General features: G+C 39.6%; 1 protein-coding gene across 1 annotated transcript in view; it reads left to right on the forward strand.

Annotated features, from left to right (window-relative positions):
- Window positions 1-16,456, forward strand: part of LOC113434236 (opsin-5-like) — a 31,327-nt gene extending 14,871 nt beyond the window's left edge. Inside the window, exons 4-5 of the mRNA XM_026697302.2 lie at window positions 9,672-10,000; window positions 14,279-16,456. Of these exons, the coding sequence (XP_026553087.1) occupies window positions 9,672-10,000; window positions 14,279-14,869 (920 nt within the window). The 3' untranslated portion in view covers window positions 14,870-16,456. The remainder of the gene's footprint in view (window positions 1-9,671; window positions 10,001-14,278) is intronic.
- The last annotated feature ends 1,810 nt before the right edge of the window (window positions 16,457-18,266 follow it).

Here is an 18,266-nt window from a genome sequence, read left to right on the forward strand (position 1 = left end):
TTCAAAGCACCAAAAGGCAGAACAAGAAGCAGTGGATGGAAACTAACCAAGGACAGAAGCAGCCTAGAACTAAGGAGAAACTTCCTAACAGTGAGAATAATTAACAAGTGGAACTTGCCTCCAGAAGTTGTGGGCTCCATCACTGGAGGTTTTCAAGAAGAGATTGGACAGCCATTTGTCCAGAATTGTGTAGGGTCTCCTGCCTGCTCTTAACATGGCTGGATTGATTATTACTTAGTGGGAGATCAGCAAGAGATATCAGACTTTAAACCAGCATTGAAGGTCAGGGGTGAACCACTTCTAAATCCTTGCCAACAAAATTACATGGGATTCCAATATGACTTGAGGATGTGGATTCGTATCAACTGTATTTTGGAGTTCCTAGTGATTGATTTGATAAGATTACAAGGAAAAATTATAAGTTGACACACAGGTTTTAAAGTAAATATGCTGAACAAGGAGAAGCACCTTTCTGTCCTTCTCTCCAACCACTCATCCTTTTATTATTGTAGACCAGCCATTCCCTTATTCTGAGCCAACTGGAGAAATCCTACGCAGACCTCAAAGTAAAAAAGATCTAGTGCAGTCACTATCAAAAGTTTAGGAAATAAAGGGGCTGGGAGGTGAAACCAAATTTTGTTCTGACACAACCGGGTTCCCAGAGAGCAAATACAGACAAAGGCAGCAGCCCCCACCTTTCAAGGTTTAATCATGAATGCTGTTCCTTTACAGATAAAAGGTTACTTTCCAACAATTATCTCGAACAAGAAAGAGCCTTGCTAAGTTTTTGTCAAGGCTGCCAAGAACCCAGAGATAAGAACTAATTTGCAAGATTCACAAACTAAGATGTCCACCAGTTGAGCTAAGAGCTTCTTTGCTGTCTGCAAAGAACGCTTTTTCAAACCTGGCTTTTATCCTCTTGAGGGAGGAGCCATTACCTTGCAGCCTTACTCCTGAGTCACCTGTGCTGCTGTAATTGTTCTTTCCTCCGAGTAATCCTTCGTGCATGTGCACTTGGCACAGGCTCCTCGGGAGCCTCCTCATCACTGCTGCCAGCCCCCACAATCTCTGAAGGCAGCAGTCCACTCCCTGATGGTCCTGGCCCCTCATCAGAGTCATTGCTCTCCTCAGCCATCTGCACCTGCTGCTGGCTAATCACAACAAATGTAGCCAAATAAGCACAATTCCCTACAACTAACTCCCAAACTAGTTTTCTAATAAGTGAAAAATAGAGAAATGCTTGCACAACAAACATACTGCATTGCTATTATGTCACTATTTATAACAATATACATCTTACTTTCTTTTTAAAAATCTATCATGAGGAACTTCATTTACACCGTCAAGACGGCACTTAAAGGCCCATTCTTCCAAATTATAAAGTTGACTGGAAAAAATGGAAGAAAGAGCTGAAGACCAATTCTAGCTATTAACCATCAGCCACCAACCAGCCTCTCTCCCTTGTGCAGTTTTGGCTTGTCTTCTAAGTACCGTGAAATAATGTTGTGGCTTCAATAGCTTATCTTTCCTCTAATGCACATCAGCTCTTCCCCATGAGGCAGTGAATAAAGTCAGCATATCTCAAATTGCTTAGTTTCAAAGAAATGTTATTCCTATGTATGTCTGAAGACTTGAACAGTGCAGGAGTTTTTTTGGAGTTTTAAGTCTTTAAAGAATCAAAGTGTTTAAGATTTAAGAAGGAGATGAAAAGGGTAGAAAGGAATCTGGCATACACCAGTTCTTATGAAACAAATTTCAATTTATAGGAGTTTGATTTTTGATATAATACAATGCCTCTGCTTCTTCTTGTCACATTTTACATTTTTAAATATAAATAAATTACTTGATTGCATTCTTTAACTAGCACAACATTTTTAAATAAAATTCTCTTCCACTCATTTTTTTTGTTTTAAAAAAGAGCTTTACCAATTACAAATGCAATCTAGGAGTAGATTTTCAATCTGAAAATGGTAACTTTTTCTCTTAAAAAATTAAATGATGCAGCTGATATTGCTTCATAATTTCAATCAGTTCCTCAACTACTTTGAACATTTATTTTTTGCTTCTTGTCCTCCAACTGTTTCAGCCTGGGATTTATACTTGATTAATTCTGTCACACTGTGCAGACTGTTCCTTAATTACGAGCAAAAAAGAGTATTGCTTTTGGGGGGTGGATTGGCAATAAGGAGAGAGAGAGGGAGGAAGGGAGGGAGAAGGAGGGAGGGAGGGAGAGAGAGAAAGAGAGATGTGACTAATTGCCTGACTATTTGCATGCATATGAAGGGAAACTTCTCCTGTGTAAGTTCTTCATGCCAACATGACCCACTCCAGAAAAGAGCTGTTAGTAGAAAGAGTGTTTGTGCACATAAACTTATGGGAATTAGTTCTGATATCCACTGAATGCACAAACATCATGGTGGAGCTAATCTACCTTTCTCCCTGGGTTTATCTCATACACAAATGCATATGTGAGAGTCAATGAGTCAAAGCATCTATTTTCCAATGTGCACTTAACTAACATGGTAGATTATAGTCAATTCTTCTTCTTCTTGTGCCATATCCATCATCGGATGTTGGCGATCATGTTGATGTTCCTATTTTTATCAACAGCCACATGCAAAAGTGCTGTTGAGTTAGTTTCTGTATATCCAACATAGGGCTTCAACCAATTAATAGCATGCCTATAGATCAGGGCTATCAAACTTCTGGCCTGCAGGCTGGATGCATCACGTGCAGCTACACCCACGCCCAGTTTAGTGAACGGGAAAAGTCCCACTAAGTCACATGGTGCCGCCATGAATTTGACACCCCTGCTATAGATCATCCTTCTAATCTTGCACTCTTCAGACTACCATTTAAGATAACTAAGGGAGTTGTGAAACAAGGCGAAATAGACTTGTTCCAAACTAGCAAAGGAATAACCACACGTCTGCACATTCCCTGTCTATTTGTGCAATTTATATGCAAAACATATGCTAGGAAAGCTGGATTGGAAGAAGATGAGCATGGATTTAAAACTGGAGGAAGAAACATCAATAATCTGTGCTACGCTGATAACACCAGTCTGAAGGCTAGTAATGAAGATTAAAAAGTATAGTATAAAAAAAGAACTACGATTAAATGTAAAGAAGGCTAAAGAAATGACAATAGATACATCAACCATCGTCAGAACTGACAACAGACATTGGGGTGGTGGATAGCTTTGCTTTTTAGGATTGATCATCAACAGCAAAGTCAAGAAATATCTCTCAGACTAGCACCTGGTAGGATTTCAATAAAAGCCTTGGAATGATGGATCTGTACCAACAAAGAATAGAATTATTTAACACTAGGTTTTTTTTTCTGGGACATTCTATGAATGCAAGACCTACTGTAGACTTTGAAGAAACAGGAAAGAGTTAAACTTTGGTGCTGAAGAAGCCATTTACCCTGGATAGCCAGGAAAACAAACTAATGAATCATTGAACAAATGAAGCCAGAATTCTCCTGGAAAGCATTATTGATGATGCTCCAACTGCAATATTTTGGATATATCACCTAAAGATCCCTGAAAAAAATCTATAATTCTTGGAAAAGCTAAAGAAAAGAAGAAAAAACTAGCAGCAATGTGGATGGATTCAATTACAACAGCAATCAATGGATCATTAAGAGATCTAAAAGGCCTTCCTGAGGACAAATCACTCTGGTGAAAATCTATCCATATGATCACTAAGAGCTGACACTGAGTTAATGGCACTTAATCAATTGGTAGAGTTGTAGACCAATCATCTGGAAAGCACCAAATTGTGGAACGCTGCTGAAAATGATATATCATTTTTCCAATGTGATGGTTGAATTAAGGCTTTGCAAGTGTGGATAGTAGCCCTAAATATAGTTACAACCAGTGGCGGTATTCTACCGGTTCAGCCCGGTTCTCCCAAGCCGGTAGCGGTGATGAGCAGCGGAGATCAAACCGGTTCTCTCTGACACTCTGTGTTGGGCCGACCCATCCGCCTGGCTCACACACTAACCTTTATGTCTTGCTTTTGAAGCACAGCTGCTTTGCGTGGTACAGCAATTGTCACATGGCAGCTGCTGAAGCACCGGGGAGAGGGCAGGATTGCAGGAGGTGACTCAAAACACCTCTGTGCCTGCACAAATTGAGTGTTTGGTGGGCACGCATGCACAAAGTGCATGCGCACACACAAAGTGTGCCCACCAAGCCACGCCCACCAAACCAGTGGTAAAAATATTTGAAACACACCACTGGTTACAACCCCAATATATCATGTTAAAGATACACAGATATCCATTAAGGCAAGAAGGAGAATGCTAGACATTTAATAGGGAGGCATTTATTTTGAGCATACAAAGATATTTAACTAATTAAATTAACCCCTTATTTGGTGACTTTATGTTTAGTATTTAATTTGTTTATCAAATTACACAATTAAGTCATAGGGACATGAACTGAAGAAGCTTCTTGGATGAGAAGTGAAACATTTTCAAGGAAAAAAAACCAAGCAAGGAAAAAAAAACCAAGTTGCGTTTTGAAAAGCATCTTTGGGACAACTGGATGATTGAGAATCTCCATAGACAAAATGGTTGCTGCTTAACTGGAGTTAGTCCATAGCACAAAACTATTACAAATCTTGCACTATTCAAAGAATAGCAGAAGCATTAAAGCAAATATCTGTGGATATTGTAACGTGGATGTTAGGATGCTCCAAGAAACTTTGGTGTTTCTGATAAATATGCTATGATTCTACCTGCTTATCCCAAATTGATTCCAAAGAACTTTTTTACTTCTGGCTAGCAAGTCTAAAACAGGACAGAATGAATAATGCTTCTATTGTATTAGATAAATCAGCATCAATATGATATACGCTTGGCTTTATAAAGCGGGCACTGATGTATCCATAAAATCACTCACCTTCAAGTAAACGGAAGTTACTTTTATATACAGAGAGAATACAGTTCTCAAATCCAAATCTTTTGATCAAACCTGACATTACAGATAATGTGTCAAAAGGGCTTTTGAAAATACTGGCCAGTGCAGCTTGACATGTCCATGTAAATATGCAATTTCGAGTTAAGGGCCGTTTGTCATAATTGCTATAGCTTTTTGCAAGAAAGCAGAGGGACCAACCGTGCATGCAAATAGTGTTTTTAAAAATAATCTCCAGCAGTTCTTTGAAAAAAGGTCATTCAGGCACTATGTAAATCTCAGAACCTAAAAAGCTGATTCTTGTCCCTTGGTAGCTGGTATATTACTATTCTCTGAGATCAAATTATCTGGGAAACAAAAACTGAGAATAATCATAGTTACTCTAAATAATGACACTGTTTGGAATTGTAAAGGCTGAAATAGCTTCTAATAAGATAAGGCAACAGCAATGTTCCCCTTCAGGGACGGAGTTCAAAAATATAAAAACAGCACTCACAACCTTGCAATCAAAGCCTGGCCTTCCCCACTCCCCCATGCTTTGTGATAGTCCAGTCACATGGCTGTGGCTCAGATCACAGGGTTGATTCCCTGTCATGCCCTTGTTGGAGTTTGATTCTGAGGGAGAGATTGAGCAGCTGACAGGGAGTAGGAGTTGGAGTGTGGATCCGGTGGCTGTGGAAGAAACGAGGGAATGTCACAGTCCAGCTGGGCATTCAGAGAAAGACTCAGGGCCATCCCCTCTTCATCCTAGGGCACTCAGGGAGGAACAGAGAAGGGAGCAATGTGGCTTATGAGAGAGAAGAAGGCCCTGATCCCTTTCATTAGTTGCAGCTGGGAGAACAGGATATAAGTGGGGCATTTGCACATGGCTCCTTGCTGGAAGCAAAGTGTGCATTATCTTGGTCTGGGTTTTGGTGTCCTCCCAACTGTGGGTGCTGTATTATCCTTTGAAAGTCTGCAATTTGTCATCCTGGCCTGCCATGTTAATTACTTCAGTGTGGTTTGTGTTGGTTTTTTATTTCTAATCACCTTTACTTAGGGTTTGGACTGCATTTCTGCCCTTCATAGACTGTTTTTGAAGAGTTTGTTATCCAGCTGAGGATAATTGGACATTGGGGCCAAGTTAGAGGCATTAAAGGGAATTTATTCTACTTTGGTGACTTTATTTTTGTGTCACACCCCGGGTCATCACATTCCCTCTCACTAGACACTTTTCCCCAATCTGTCATGTATTCCAAATTATAAACATGCTTTCCAAGTCCAGAACCACATATTCAATTGAATATTGATGTTATCCATCCAGTCATGTCCAACTCTTAGCGATTCTATGGGCCAGGTCTCTCCACATCACCCAATCTTGCACTACTTCTTTTGAGTTGTTCTATGCTCTGACTGGTTAAAATAGAATAGAATTCTTTATTGGCCAAGTGTGATTGGACAAACAAGGTATTTGTCTTAGTGCAAATGCTCTCAGGGTACATTAAAGAAAAGATACATTCGTCAAGAGTCAAAATCATAAGGTACGACACTTAATAATAGTCATAGGGTACAATAAGCAATCAAATCATACTAGGAAACAGTCAATATAAAAAATCGTATGGATACAAGCAACAAAGTTACAGTCATACAGTCACAAAAAAAAAAAATCCAAGTTACCCAGGAGCTTGCTATTCCTGAAACCATCGTCTGTGAACTGTCCTTAAATAGGTTCTTACTATGTTACAGAGCCCCTGATTATGACATCGAACATGCAAACAAGCTAAATTCACTACTAACCTGGGCAGCATCCTGCCCGCATGCTTTTATCTTTCTTGGTGACTTTAATCTACCTCATATTAACTGGACCCTTAAGGAATGTACAACTGAACCCACACATGTAACCTTCTACAATGCAGTAACAAATCTGGGACTAGAACAACTAGTAACCAACAACATTAGACTTAACAACTGCCTCGATCTCATCTTCTGCAATAGTTTGAATTCAATTTACAGAATACAAATTAAAGAACCCTTTTCCAACAGTGATCACAACATGATTGATTTTTGTCTCTACATATGTCCACACAAAAATCATCACAATGATGAAGTCCCCAATTATAACTTCAAAAAAGGCAACTATGATCTTATAAACAACGATTTCTCATCCCAAAACCAGAAAAAACAAATTACCCATAACAATAAGGAAGCTTCAATCCAAAAAGAAATAACTTTGGTGGAAAAACAAATCTGGTCACGTTGCCAACTTGAAAAGCCAATACAAAAATTTATGTCACCAGATAAAAACTGAATGCACCAATTATCACATTAAACAAGAAGAAAACCTTCTACGCACCAATTCCACCCATGCTTTCTACAATTTTGTAAACAACAAACTAAAAGACTCAAGGTCCATCCCACCCCTGAAAGCACCTAATGGTAAAGACTGCAATGATGACACTATTAAAGCCAACCTCTTTAACACATTCTTTGGCTCAGTATTTGTAAACAGCAATGGATCATGCCCAGTATTTCCTAGTCGAACCACAGACAACTACAATGATCTAATGCATATCGATTTTATAGAAGACAACGTGGAAAAAGCACTACGCAATCTAAAATCATTTCTATCTATTGGACTGGACAGAATATGTGCCTACTTCTTTAAAAAGCTATCCACTGCCATTACCGAACCTCTAAGCATAATCTTTGAAAAATCTTTCAGGACCAGCTCCTTGCCAAAACTATGGTCACAAGCCACGGTCATCCCCATCTTCGAAAAGGGAGACCCCAACCTAGTTGAAAATTACAGACCAATCTCTTTATGCTGCATCACCTGTAAAGTCATGGAATCAATTATTAACCAATCCATCATCCTCCACTTAGAAACAATCTACTCTCTAATAAACAATTTGGTTTCAGGAAAAAACTATCATGTAATCTGCAACTCTTACACTGCAAAACATATGGACTACACAACTTGATCAGGGCAAAGCAATAGAGGCAATCTACATAGACTTCTGTAAAGCCTTTGATTTAAGACAAACTGCTCCTAAAACTAAAATCTTGCAGTATCTCTGGACCATAACTAGATAAAAGCATTCCTGTCAAACAGACAACAAATGGTCAAAATTGGGAGCGTCCTATCAAATTCTGTACCTGTCAACAGTGGTGTCCCCCAAGGCAGTGTTTTAGGACCAACTCTTTTCATACTCTACATAAATGACTTCTGTGATCATGTTAAGAGCAACTGTGTTCTCATTGCTGATGATTTAAAGCTATTCAACACCACAGACAATACTGCTACCCTTCAAAAAGACCTCGACTATATATCAGAATGGTCAAACAAATGGCAACTTCAAATCTCAACAAATCTCTGTCCTATATATTGGCCAAAAAAAAATCAGAAAATAAAATACAGGCTTGTCAAGACCTTGTTGATGATCCAAACTCTCAAGGACCTTGCAGTATTCATCTCTAATGATCTAAGTGCTAGAGCCCACTGTAACTACATAGCCAAAAAGGCATTAACAATTGTTAAACTAATCTTACATAGCTTTTTCTCTGGTAATATCACACTAATAACTAGGGCATACAAAACATTTGCTAGACCAATACTCAAATACAGCTCATCAGTCTGGAACCCACATTACGTATCTGATATTAACACAGTTGAGAAAGTCCAGAAATATTTCACAAGGAGAGTTCTCCACTCCTCTACTCGTTGCAGAATACCTTATGCCACCAGACTCGAAATTCTAGACCAAGAAAATCTAGAACTATGCCGCCTTCAGTCCGATCTAAGTATAGTACATAAAATTATATATTGCAATGTCCTACCTGTCAATGAATACATCAGCTTCAACCATAACAACACAAGAGCAAACAATAGATACAAACCCAAGGTTAATCGCACTAAACTTGATTGCAGGAAATACGCTTCAGCAACAGAGTGGTCAATGTCTAGAATACTCTACCTGACTCTGTGGTTTCTTCCCGAAACCCCCAAAACTTTAACCTTAGACTGTCTGCTATTGACCTCACTCCTTTTCTAAGAGGCCTGTAGGGGGCGTGCATAAGCACACCAACATGCCTACCATCCCTGTCCTATTGTTTCTTTTATTTTTTTATTTTTCTTATATGTATCCATGTATTCATAACTATGTGTATACTTATACCTATTATCTTGTAAGCAATTGACAAAAATAAATAAATAAATAATAAATAAAATCCTACTATTATATACAGTCATGGTGTTAGCTTTGATAGTGAAGTTGAGATTATAAAATACCAATATTTCACAAACGCTGTTTCCCTTTTATAGTCATCTCATGTAGCCTTCTTAGGTAGCAGAAATATTGAGAAAAACCACACACATTGGTACACTTATTGACCGTTACATCCAATTTACAACAGCCACATTTGCTTTATGATCCCCTCATTCATTTAACAACCATCAAGAAAAGCATCGTAAAACTGTTTTATAGCTATCGTAAGTGTAGTAGACTGACTATTATCAGTGCTTCCATCCCAAGACATTTTAGTCAACACTGTTGAAAATGTGATTTCCTCAGATTCTCACTGAGGTAAAAAAAAAAAAAAAAGTAAAAATCGACATATTTCCATTTCCATTTCAGACTGTTAGCTTTGATTATGCTACTCCATCCATTTTCTTGCTTCCATTTCAGGCAAAGAATCCTCTAAACGAATAAGCAGATTGCCTTATTGGGAAAAACTCTGACCGGTCTCCTTCCCTCTCTTTCTTTAGGCAATAAATTTTCTCCGCCATATGCTGGGGTCTTGCTAGCCTGTGTCTGGATTTATGCATTCATCTTCGCAGTGGCTCCCTTGGCTGACTGGGGCAGCTATGGGCTAGAACCTTACGGGACGGCGTGCTGCATCAAATGGAAAGCCTCAACCAGAGAAGCCAAATTCTACATCATGGCCCTCTTTGTCTTCTGTTACATCATTCCGTGCATCCTGATAATTATCTCCTACTCGCTCATCCTTTGGACGGTGAAAGTGTCCAGAAGAGCAGTGAAACAGCATATGTCACCCAAAAGCAAATCTAACAGTGTCCACAGCCTCATTGTCAAGGTAAGGATTGAAGCACAATGGGGATAGGATTCTGGTACCCATATGGAGGCAGTATCTTTGGAAAAATCTCTTAAGTTTAGGGTTTGTATTCTGAGATATTTTCCTACAAGAAGGAAAATATGTCGAAATTGTACCTTAATGTACTGACAAAGACTATTTAAGCGTCAAATGAGGAAAGAACTGTGTTAAGGTGGAAAGTTAGTCTCTCAGTTCCAACTCGGGCTCTGGGCTTCTATATCTTCAAAAAATATGTATCTATAACAGATGCAAAATACATAATTCACATCATTTGCAAAAATGATGTCATGACGCATACAACATCATTTATCTCTGCCACAGGCATCTGGGCTTGCTTACCCCAGTGCCTTTTTTCAGTGTTGGGTTATTATGGATTTGCTATGAAGGGTTCAAGGTATGTATATATATACATACACATACACATTGCTGTGATGAACCAGGGTGGGATACAAAATAAACATAGTCGCAAAAAACAGGTGAATCCCCTTTTATTCCTTCACTGAGACAAAAAAACTCCCACACAAGCAGTTACAAGAAGGAGGAAATGCCATTTAAATTATAAAGAGTAAAAAACAATACAAACCAGGCAAGATAAGGGCTGGAAGACATCCACAGATATCAGAACACACACTAGGAAGGACGCCAAACTCAGAGAGGGACAATAAACTAGAGATATTTCCATGCTTTGTTTCCAGCACTCGCCCATACGCATGTCCGTCCTCTTATCCAGTTGTCACAGCTGCAGCCCATGAAAAGGATCAAGATCCTCTCCTCCCCGGTAGACCATGTCTCTCCCTTATCCTCTCCTCCCTGCGTGCCCTAGGATGGAGAGGGGATGGGCCTGGATCCTCCTCTGACTGCTCAGCTGGCCTCTGCCCTTTCCCAGCCTCCTCCACAACCTCTGGAGCCACACTTCCACTCCCTGTTGGCTGTTCCTCCTCTCCTTCAGAGTCAGTCTCCATCAGGGGCATGACACATTGCTATAAATCATGTTTTCCTCAAACACAATCTAAGCAACAATTGGCTGAGTTCCCATAGTATATTTAAATGATGAACCATGTTTTACAAACCACAGAGCTTAGAGTCACAAAGCATTCTGATTCAAAAAGAAACAAACTATTTTACAGGAAGTCCTCCACTTACAACCCTTCATTTAGCGGCCATTCAAAGTTACAACAGCCCTAAAAAAATGGTTTACAACCATTGCAGCATTCCCATAGTCACATAATGTATTTGTGATGGCTCCACCATTTTGAGGTCAGGTGATCAGAATTTGCAATCTTCCCAGCTGGCTTCTGACAAGCACAACCAATAGGGGAAGCCATGTTTGCTTAATGACTGCAGTGATTTGCTTAACATCCATGACAAAAATGTCATGAAATCAGGCACAACTTATTTAGCAATCACATTGCTTAGCAATGGAAATTCTAGTCTCAATTTTGGTTGTACAATAAGTCAAAGAGTACTTATATGTTCCAGTTCAATGTATGAATGAAAAATTAAATAAATAATACAGTTAAAAAAAATTAAATAATTAAATAACGATAGAATTAATGATCTCTTTTCTTATGTAAATCCTTCAACATTGACCGTATCTTTGATTGAAAATCTGCCCTCAATGACATCATTTGGCTTAAAAAGTTGATGACAAAAATGTATAGGCCCTTTCAAGGTATCCAAGGAATATCTTGATGATTTAAGAAAAGATACTGGTCAAATACCGGCAAAAAGAAAATGTGGTGTCGAAAGTCAGTAAGCAAACAAGAAGCAAAGCTTTTAAGTGGCCTAGATATATATCACTCTTTGAGTGATGTGATGGCCTAGAGATGGAGCTCTCACAGTCAGGAGGCTGTGAGATTGATCCTACATAGCAGCAGCTATTTCTCTCTTTAGGTGCAAAGAGAAAATATCTGCTGTGAACTCCACATAGGCATCAGGAAGGGCATCCAGCCAGTAAATGCGCAGCTCCCATTCAGTTGCCTTGATTCTACCCCAATGCAATGGATTACAGGGTCATTAAAAGTGTGTGTGTGTGTGTGTGTGTGTGTGTGAGAGAGAGAGAGAGAGAGAGAGAGAGAGAGAGAGAGAGAGAGACCTTTTAAACACTACTTGAATAACTAATGCTGCTTGCCAACGCATCTTGGGAAATACAAAGCATAAAGAAACGATGATGGCATGGTGCAATGGATCCCCCCCCAAACTGTACATCTGTCTGTTTCAAACAGAGTTTGATCTTCATCAAGAAAACCACAACAGCAGCAAATAAGTTATGTCCATGCTGGTATTGCTGGGTGTCTAAAGAGAGCCTACAGTGCGAGTCTGCACATAAATGTCATAAGAGGGTTGTCAGTGGAGGAAAGCAGGAGAGTGCCAATCTGCTTAGAAAGTTATTCTAAGTCATACAGCTGCGGTATCCACTTTCAGTGACATCCCTGCTGCTGGTCTAAATGCACCTACCGCCCTTTCTTGCCAATAGTTTATTATTCCAGAATCCCTGAGAATCCTCATATGAAGAATCTTCAATTTGGGGGATTTAAAAAAAAAAAATGCTTCCCCCACGAAAATGCCATTGGAAAACAGAGGTGGTATGATGAAGCAGGCACAGCAGCAGGCAAAGATAAAATGAGAGAGAGAGAGTTCTATTACATCAGGATGATTTGCTCATTCGTGTTGCACGGCTGCCTGTCATGATTTGACAACTTAATTTAACTGTGTACACACCTTACCCTCTTGATCGGCAAGCAGTATGTCAGCAGCATATCACAGCCTGCTTATCTAAAGAGAAGAGAAACTCCAGGGCTTGTTTATCATCTGGTTGAATGCACTAACCAAATCACCAGTTGAATTAATTAACTCATTAATTACAGGCTAATTAAATATACATGCCAGCAGCATATTATTCGGAGCTACCGTAGATAGTTTCCCTCCAGAAGTGTGATAGATACTTATTTATCTTCCGGCAGCTAGATCTCTTGAGTACAGAATGATGCTATGATGATGCTATTCAGTTGCAAAACATTGCTTAGCTCTGATGCAGTCCTGCTTTTATAGGAAACATTGGAAGGATAGCAACCACTTCTGTACTGTTGCCAAGAAAATATGGATATCTCCATATAATCCAGAGAAGTCGGTTTTGATTCTAGGGAGATTTTTACTTTATCTTTTAAAGAAACAAAGCAAAATCTCATGCACAGGAAATGAAAGCTATTCTTTTTTCACATTCAATACATTATCTGCAAAGATAATGTTCATAAACTTAGACCATACCAAGCTGAATGAGGGAGGGGGGTGGGCAGGGAAAGAAGGAAGGAAGGAAAGATTTAACCTGGAAACAAGGTGAAACTTTCTGACAGTGAGAACAATCAACCAATGGAACAGCTTGCCCTTGGAAGTTGTGGGAGCGCCATCACTGGAGACTTTCAAGAAGAGATTGGACTGCCATTTGTCAGAAATGGTGTAGGGTCTCCCGCTTGGGTGGGGGGTTGGACTAGATGACCTACAAGGTCCCTTCCAACTCTGATTATCTGTTATCTGTTAGGAAGGAAGGAAGGAAGGAAGGAAGGAAGGAAGGAAGGAAGGAAGGAAGGAAGGAAGGAAGGAAGGAAGGAAGGAAGGAAGGATGGATCTGAAGTTGATGATCTTCCATTTTTTGTCACAGAAAAGGCTGTGTGCGTACTAGAATTATTCCCCATTGTCTGGAATGGACTGAAGCATAACTAATGTGGTTGGATATATGTAGACAACATACTTAATGATCGTCACCTTTTTGTTCTAGAGAAGCCTGGGAAACAGAGACATTTAGGATCATTAGGATCATCTCAGTACTCTGTTTGCACAACTGTAGCCTATATTGTTTGAGGAAATCCTGAGAATTAAATTCATTCAAAACTAACACCTATTTGTAGTACTGCTGATCCTAAGATATTCAATAGAGATTGTAAGACTTCTGCACTGCTATGTCACAAAGCTCAACATTCAACTAGATCCTACTGCATAAGTTTAACCAAAATTAAGAATGGCTGAGTTGTGGATGGCTGGGTTATAGACTGGAGTCACAAATCACAGTAAGCCATCGCTTACTTAACCATGATTTCCTGAATAAATTATAACTGGCTGGCTTTACATATCATATTAACCCAAACCAATCAAGCCACACTCTTGTCTTATTGCAATGTAGGAATCCCCTTACAGAACCTTAAAATGAAGCAAAACGTGGAGCGTATTACGATTTTCCTCTTGGTTGTTCCTTCTCTTTTCCAGCTCAGTGTTTCTGTGTGCATTGGATTTCTGGCTGCTTGGACCCCCTATGCCATTGTTGCTATGTGGGCAGCATTCGGCGATGCCAGCAAAGTGCCAATCCTGGCCTTTGCCCTGTCTGCTGTCTGTGCCAAGTCCTCAGCCACCTACAACCCTCTGGTGTATCTGCTCTTCAAGCCCAACTTCCAGAAGTTCCTTTCTAAAGACCTCTCGTTCTTCCAGGCAGTGTGTGCAGTCTGCTGTTGTTGCAGCCGGTCCAGGGTCATCACCCTTCGATCCTTCCACACGCCAGATGGCCGGGCTTCCATGAGATTCTCTACCGCTTTCACCGACCACCGTGGATCCTGTAGGAACTGTTCTGACACTTTCGAATGCTTCAGCAATTATCCCCGGTGCTATAGGCTCACCCAGAAATCTGATACAGCCTCCAAGACTAACCCTCTTGCCATTCTGAGAGATGGAAGAGCTTGCCAGCCAAGTTTTAAGCGAACTGTGCAAGTCATGGTGCTCCTGACCAAGAAAAAGACTGGAATAGGGACTAGGAATGTAGCTGGAGATGTTCTGCCTTCAAACATTGTGAGAGATCTCATGTAACCATGGTAAGAGGAAAGGGTTCAAAGGCAGGGGTAGGCCCTTTCGATCTAGGTCCACTACCTAAAGCTATCCAGATATTTGATTTATAATTTTCATCATGCCCAGTTAATCGTTGTAAAGCTGGGAAAAGTTTTTTTTTTTTAATCTACCTAAAAATTCATCTTTTATCCTTACATATTATTTGTTTCCAAAGTGTTCTTTGCAAATTATACTTTTTTTTATAGATGTAATTTTGTATCAGCAACTTTACATCTGTAACAAGAAGAAAAAAATCAACAATGCCAAGCCCCCAAACAAAACTAAACATGATCTAAAGGTCCTTCTGGCATTTATGACATCAGAGTATCACAAACTGTGAAATGGCTCAAATGCAGGTTTCTGCCTGTTCAGTCGGTACTGTACTGTGAGTTAGCTGAATAGCTCAGTTTCAGTCAATCCACGCAGATGATGCTGAAGGTAGGAATAATTAATTGCACACATAACTGGAGTGCAAAAAAAACCTATTTCAATCAAAGTTGATTGATAAGAGCACAGAGACATAGGGCCACTTGCTTATCAGATCTGCTGACAAAATTACATGGTAATTTTGGATAAGTTTTACATCTGTTATTCAGGCGGGTTCTATGGCTCCTACAGTCACAGTGCTTATGTTTTCTGTAATACCTTAGCTAGATTTCCCTCTGGCCCATAATATTTTGAAAGATCAATTCATGCCAGCACAGAACCACCCTAGTGTGTTGACCCAGATATTATTTATCTAATTTCCTACATGTTTTATTTTCCCTATTTATCCCCGCCTTTAAGGATGATTATGACGGTTTATTAATGATAAAGAACATTGATTTCTCATAAAGTATTACATGGTAGAAAGCTAAGAAATCTAAGGTGCTATTACTACAGATGTTCCATCCTGCCCTCTCTACAGCCTTAACATCAGTTGTGGGACTCAACCGTGAAACAGTTTTACCTGAGGGGTAATGACATCTTTCTACCTCACGCAAGAGGCTTATTTGAGGGAACATCCTTAAAAAAAAAACTGCAGTTTTTTAGCAAGTAAGCATTCAATAGTACTACTTCTGATTTAAATCCATCACTGTCTGAGAAAAGAACAACTACTCAAAAACATAGTGAAGAATTTTGACCAATGGTCATTTCATGCCCAAACTGGGCATTGAAAATAATGGCCTCCAAGGACACAGCATTCTCTATGGTCAGACTATAAAGATAAAGTCTGGGTTTTACAACAAGCTCCCAAGGCATTTGGTCATCACTGTAACAACAAGGAATGGAGGAACTAAATGTAAAGATTTTTTGAAAAATAGTATTTCTCTCCATCTGAGAAGGACAATCCCATACCTTTCAGGTTGGCACATATTAAGAAAGCTAAGTGCCAGTGAAATACCAGGACTCTGTAATAAATAGCTTAAACTCACTAGAGCCTTTTTGGTGACAGCTATTATGCAATGTTGCTCAAAAAAGACAAAAATAGGAGCAAATAGGACATCGACAATGTTGTTGTGTCTGGTTAATTCCCTCCTATTTTTCAACCTCCACTTTCTAAAAGGTACAGCAGAACCAACATTTTTAATGGCATATTTTAAAACTGCAGAAGAAATCTTCCTTTATTTTTTTTTTAAGTTAGACTAGGAAGGTCACTCATTTTGTCAACGGGATAGTTCTTGCATCATCATCATGGTGAAGAGCCGTGGTGGCACACTAATTAGAATGCAATATTGCAGGCTGACTCTTCCCAACTGTCTGGAGTACAATCCTGACCAGCTCAAGGTTGACTCAGCCTTCCATCCTTCTGAGGTTCTTAAAAGGAGAAATAAGATTGTTGGGAGCAATATGCCAACTTGGTAAACCACTCAAGCACTGTGAAGTGCTTTGTATTCCCAGCCTGTCTCGGAAACAGATCTTCTGTGAAAGACAAGAGGAAAAAATGAGGTGCCCAAAAACCTAATATCCTTAAGGATCAATAGGCTCACAGCTGATTTTTCCTCCTAACAGCAAATGTTCAGCATTGCCATAGAAAAGAAGATGAGAGTAGAGCAGCCTTTACAATCTGTCTCCATGCCCTTTTATACATTCTGGCTGAGATTAAAATTATGCCCAAAATGTAGAATAGGCTATATACAACCTGTTTTCTGAAGGCCAGAAGCCTTGACCATCTATTGCCCCCAAAGTTCCAATAATCTGAAAGTTGAGATGTAGCGTAATGCACCCATTCATTTCCTGGCCTCTGTTCAGAGAGATGGATGGCCAGGTAATTTGACTTCATTACATATTTTCAATTACTAAGCAATCCTGAGACAGATAGAAGTTGAGCTAGAGACATGGGACTGCTGATTTTGGGCAGCTGTTACATCCAACATCTAGTTTCTGATTTTAAAAAGCAAATATAATTACTATTTTGACAGTACGGTAGAGACCAACACTTCTGACCATGATATCATCTCATCCAATTTGGTTCAGCACATGCCAGGACTCAGAAGAGCAAATGTTAGGATTATCTATCGCTAAGTTTTATTGTACGGGTTTGGTGTGAAAATATCATAACTACAGTGTCCAGCACTTGTCTGGAGTCCACACCCAGTGTAACAAGGCCAACAAATAAATGTTCAGCCAAATTTCACTTTAGCCTATTTCTGCTAAGCACTTTATGTGTTACATCCATAGTAAAAGAAATGCTAATGACTCTCAGTCCAACTTTGATTAGTCTCCCTTTTCAGTGCTGGACTGCTGAAAGGTAGAAGAAGACATAATAACCAGATGAGATTTTCACCTCCCTTCTCTTATGAAGGTGTTTCTCATCTCTAGTCCATCATAATTTATTTTTTCCCTTAGAGATATTTGTTACTGAAAGAATTTAGCAGATGTAGCTATCTTTCCTACTAGTAACTATTCTGAGTGTATCAAGGGAGACTATCAAGGAAGATGAACACCATTCAAAGTGACCTGACGATTTCTCCTCAAATGGGGATGAAACATTTGCAACCAAATTGCCAAGCTCAGAGCTCAGCCCAACAGCCCAACTACAACCCGAGCTACTTATATTCAAATACATTTCAAATTACTTCTTTCTGTATTCTATAATCTGATTGTTCCCCTCATTCTGTCCAGACACAGATGCTGTTATTGTGTGTGTGAGTTCCTGGAGAAGAAAGTTGGTTCCGTACCTTTTTGTGGAGCACCAGAGGGAAGGGAGTATTTAGCCAAGGAACAAACAGCTTGTCTTAAAATAGCCCATCCATTGCAGACGTACTGGAGGAGAGATTAGGTCTCCCTCTTATAACTAAGAATACCTGGCATCAAAAGTGTGATTTGCACAAATTTGTGTGTCAAGAAGAGCTACAGAGTCATTAAAAAATCATCCAACGGCACACCAGCCTACAAT

Source organism: Pseudonaja textilis, chromosome 3 (assembly GCF_049901715.1).
Source record: "Pseudonaja textilis isolate UNSWEBS1 chromosome 3, rPseTex1.2, whole genome shotgun sequence".
NCBI classification, from domain to species: Eukaryota; Metazoa; Chordata; class Lepidosauria; order Squamata; family Elapidae; genus Pseudonaja; species Pseudonaja textilis.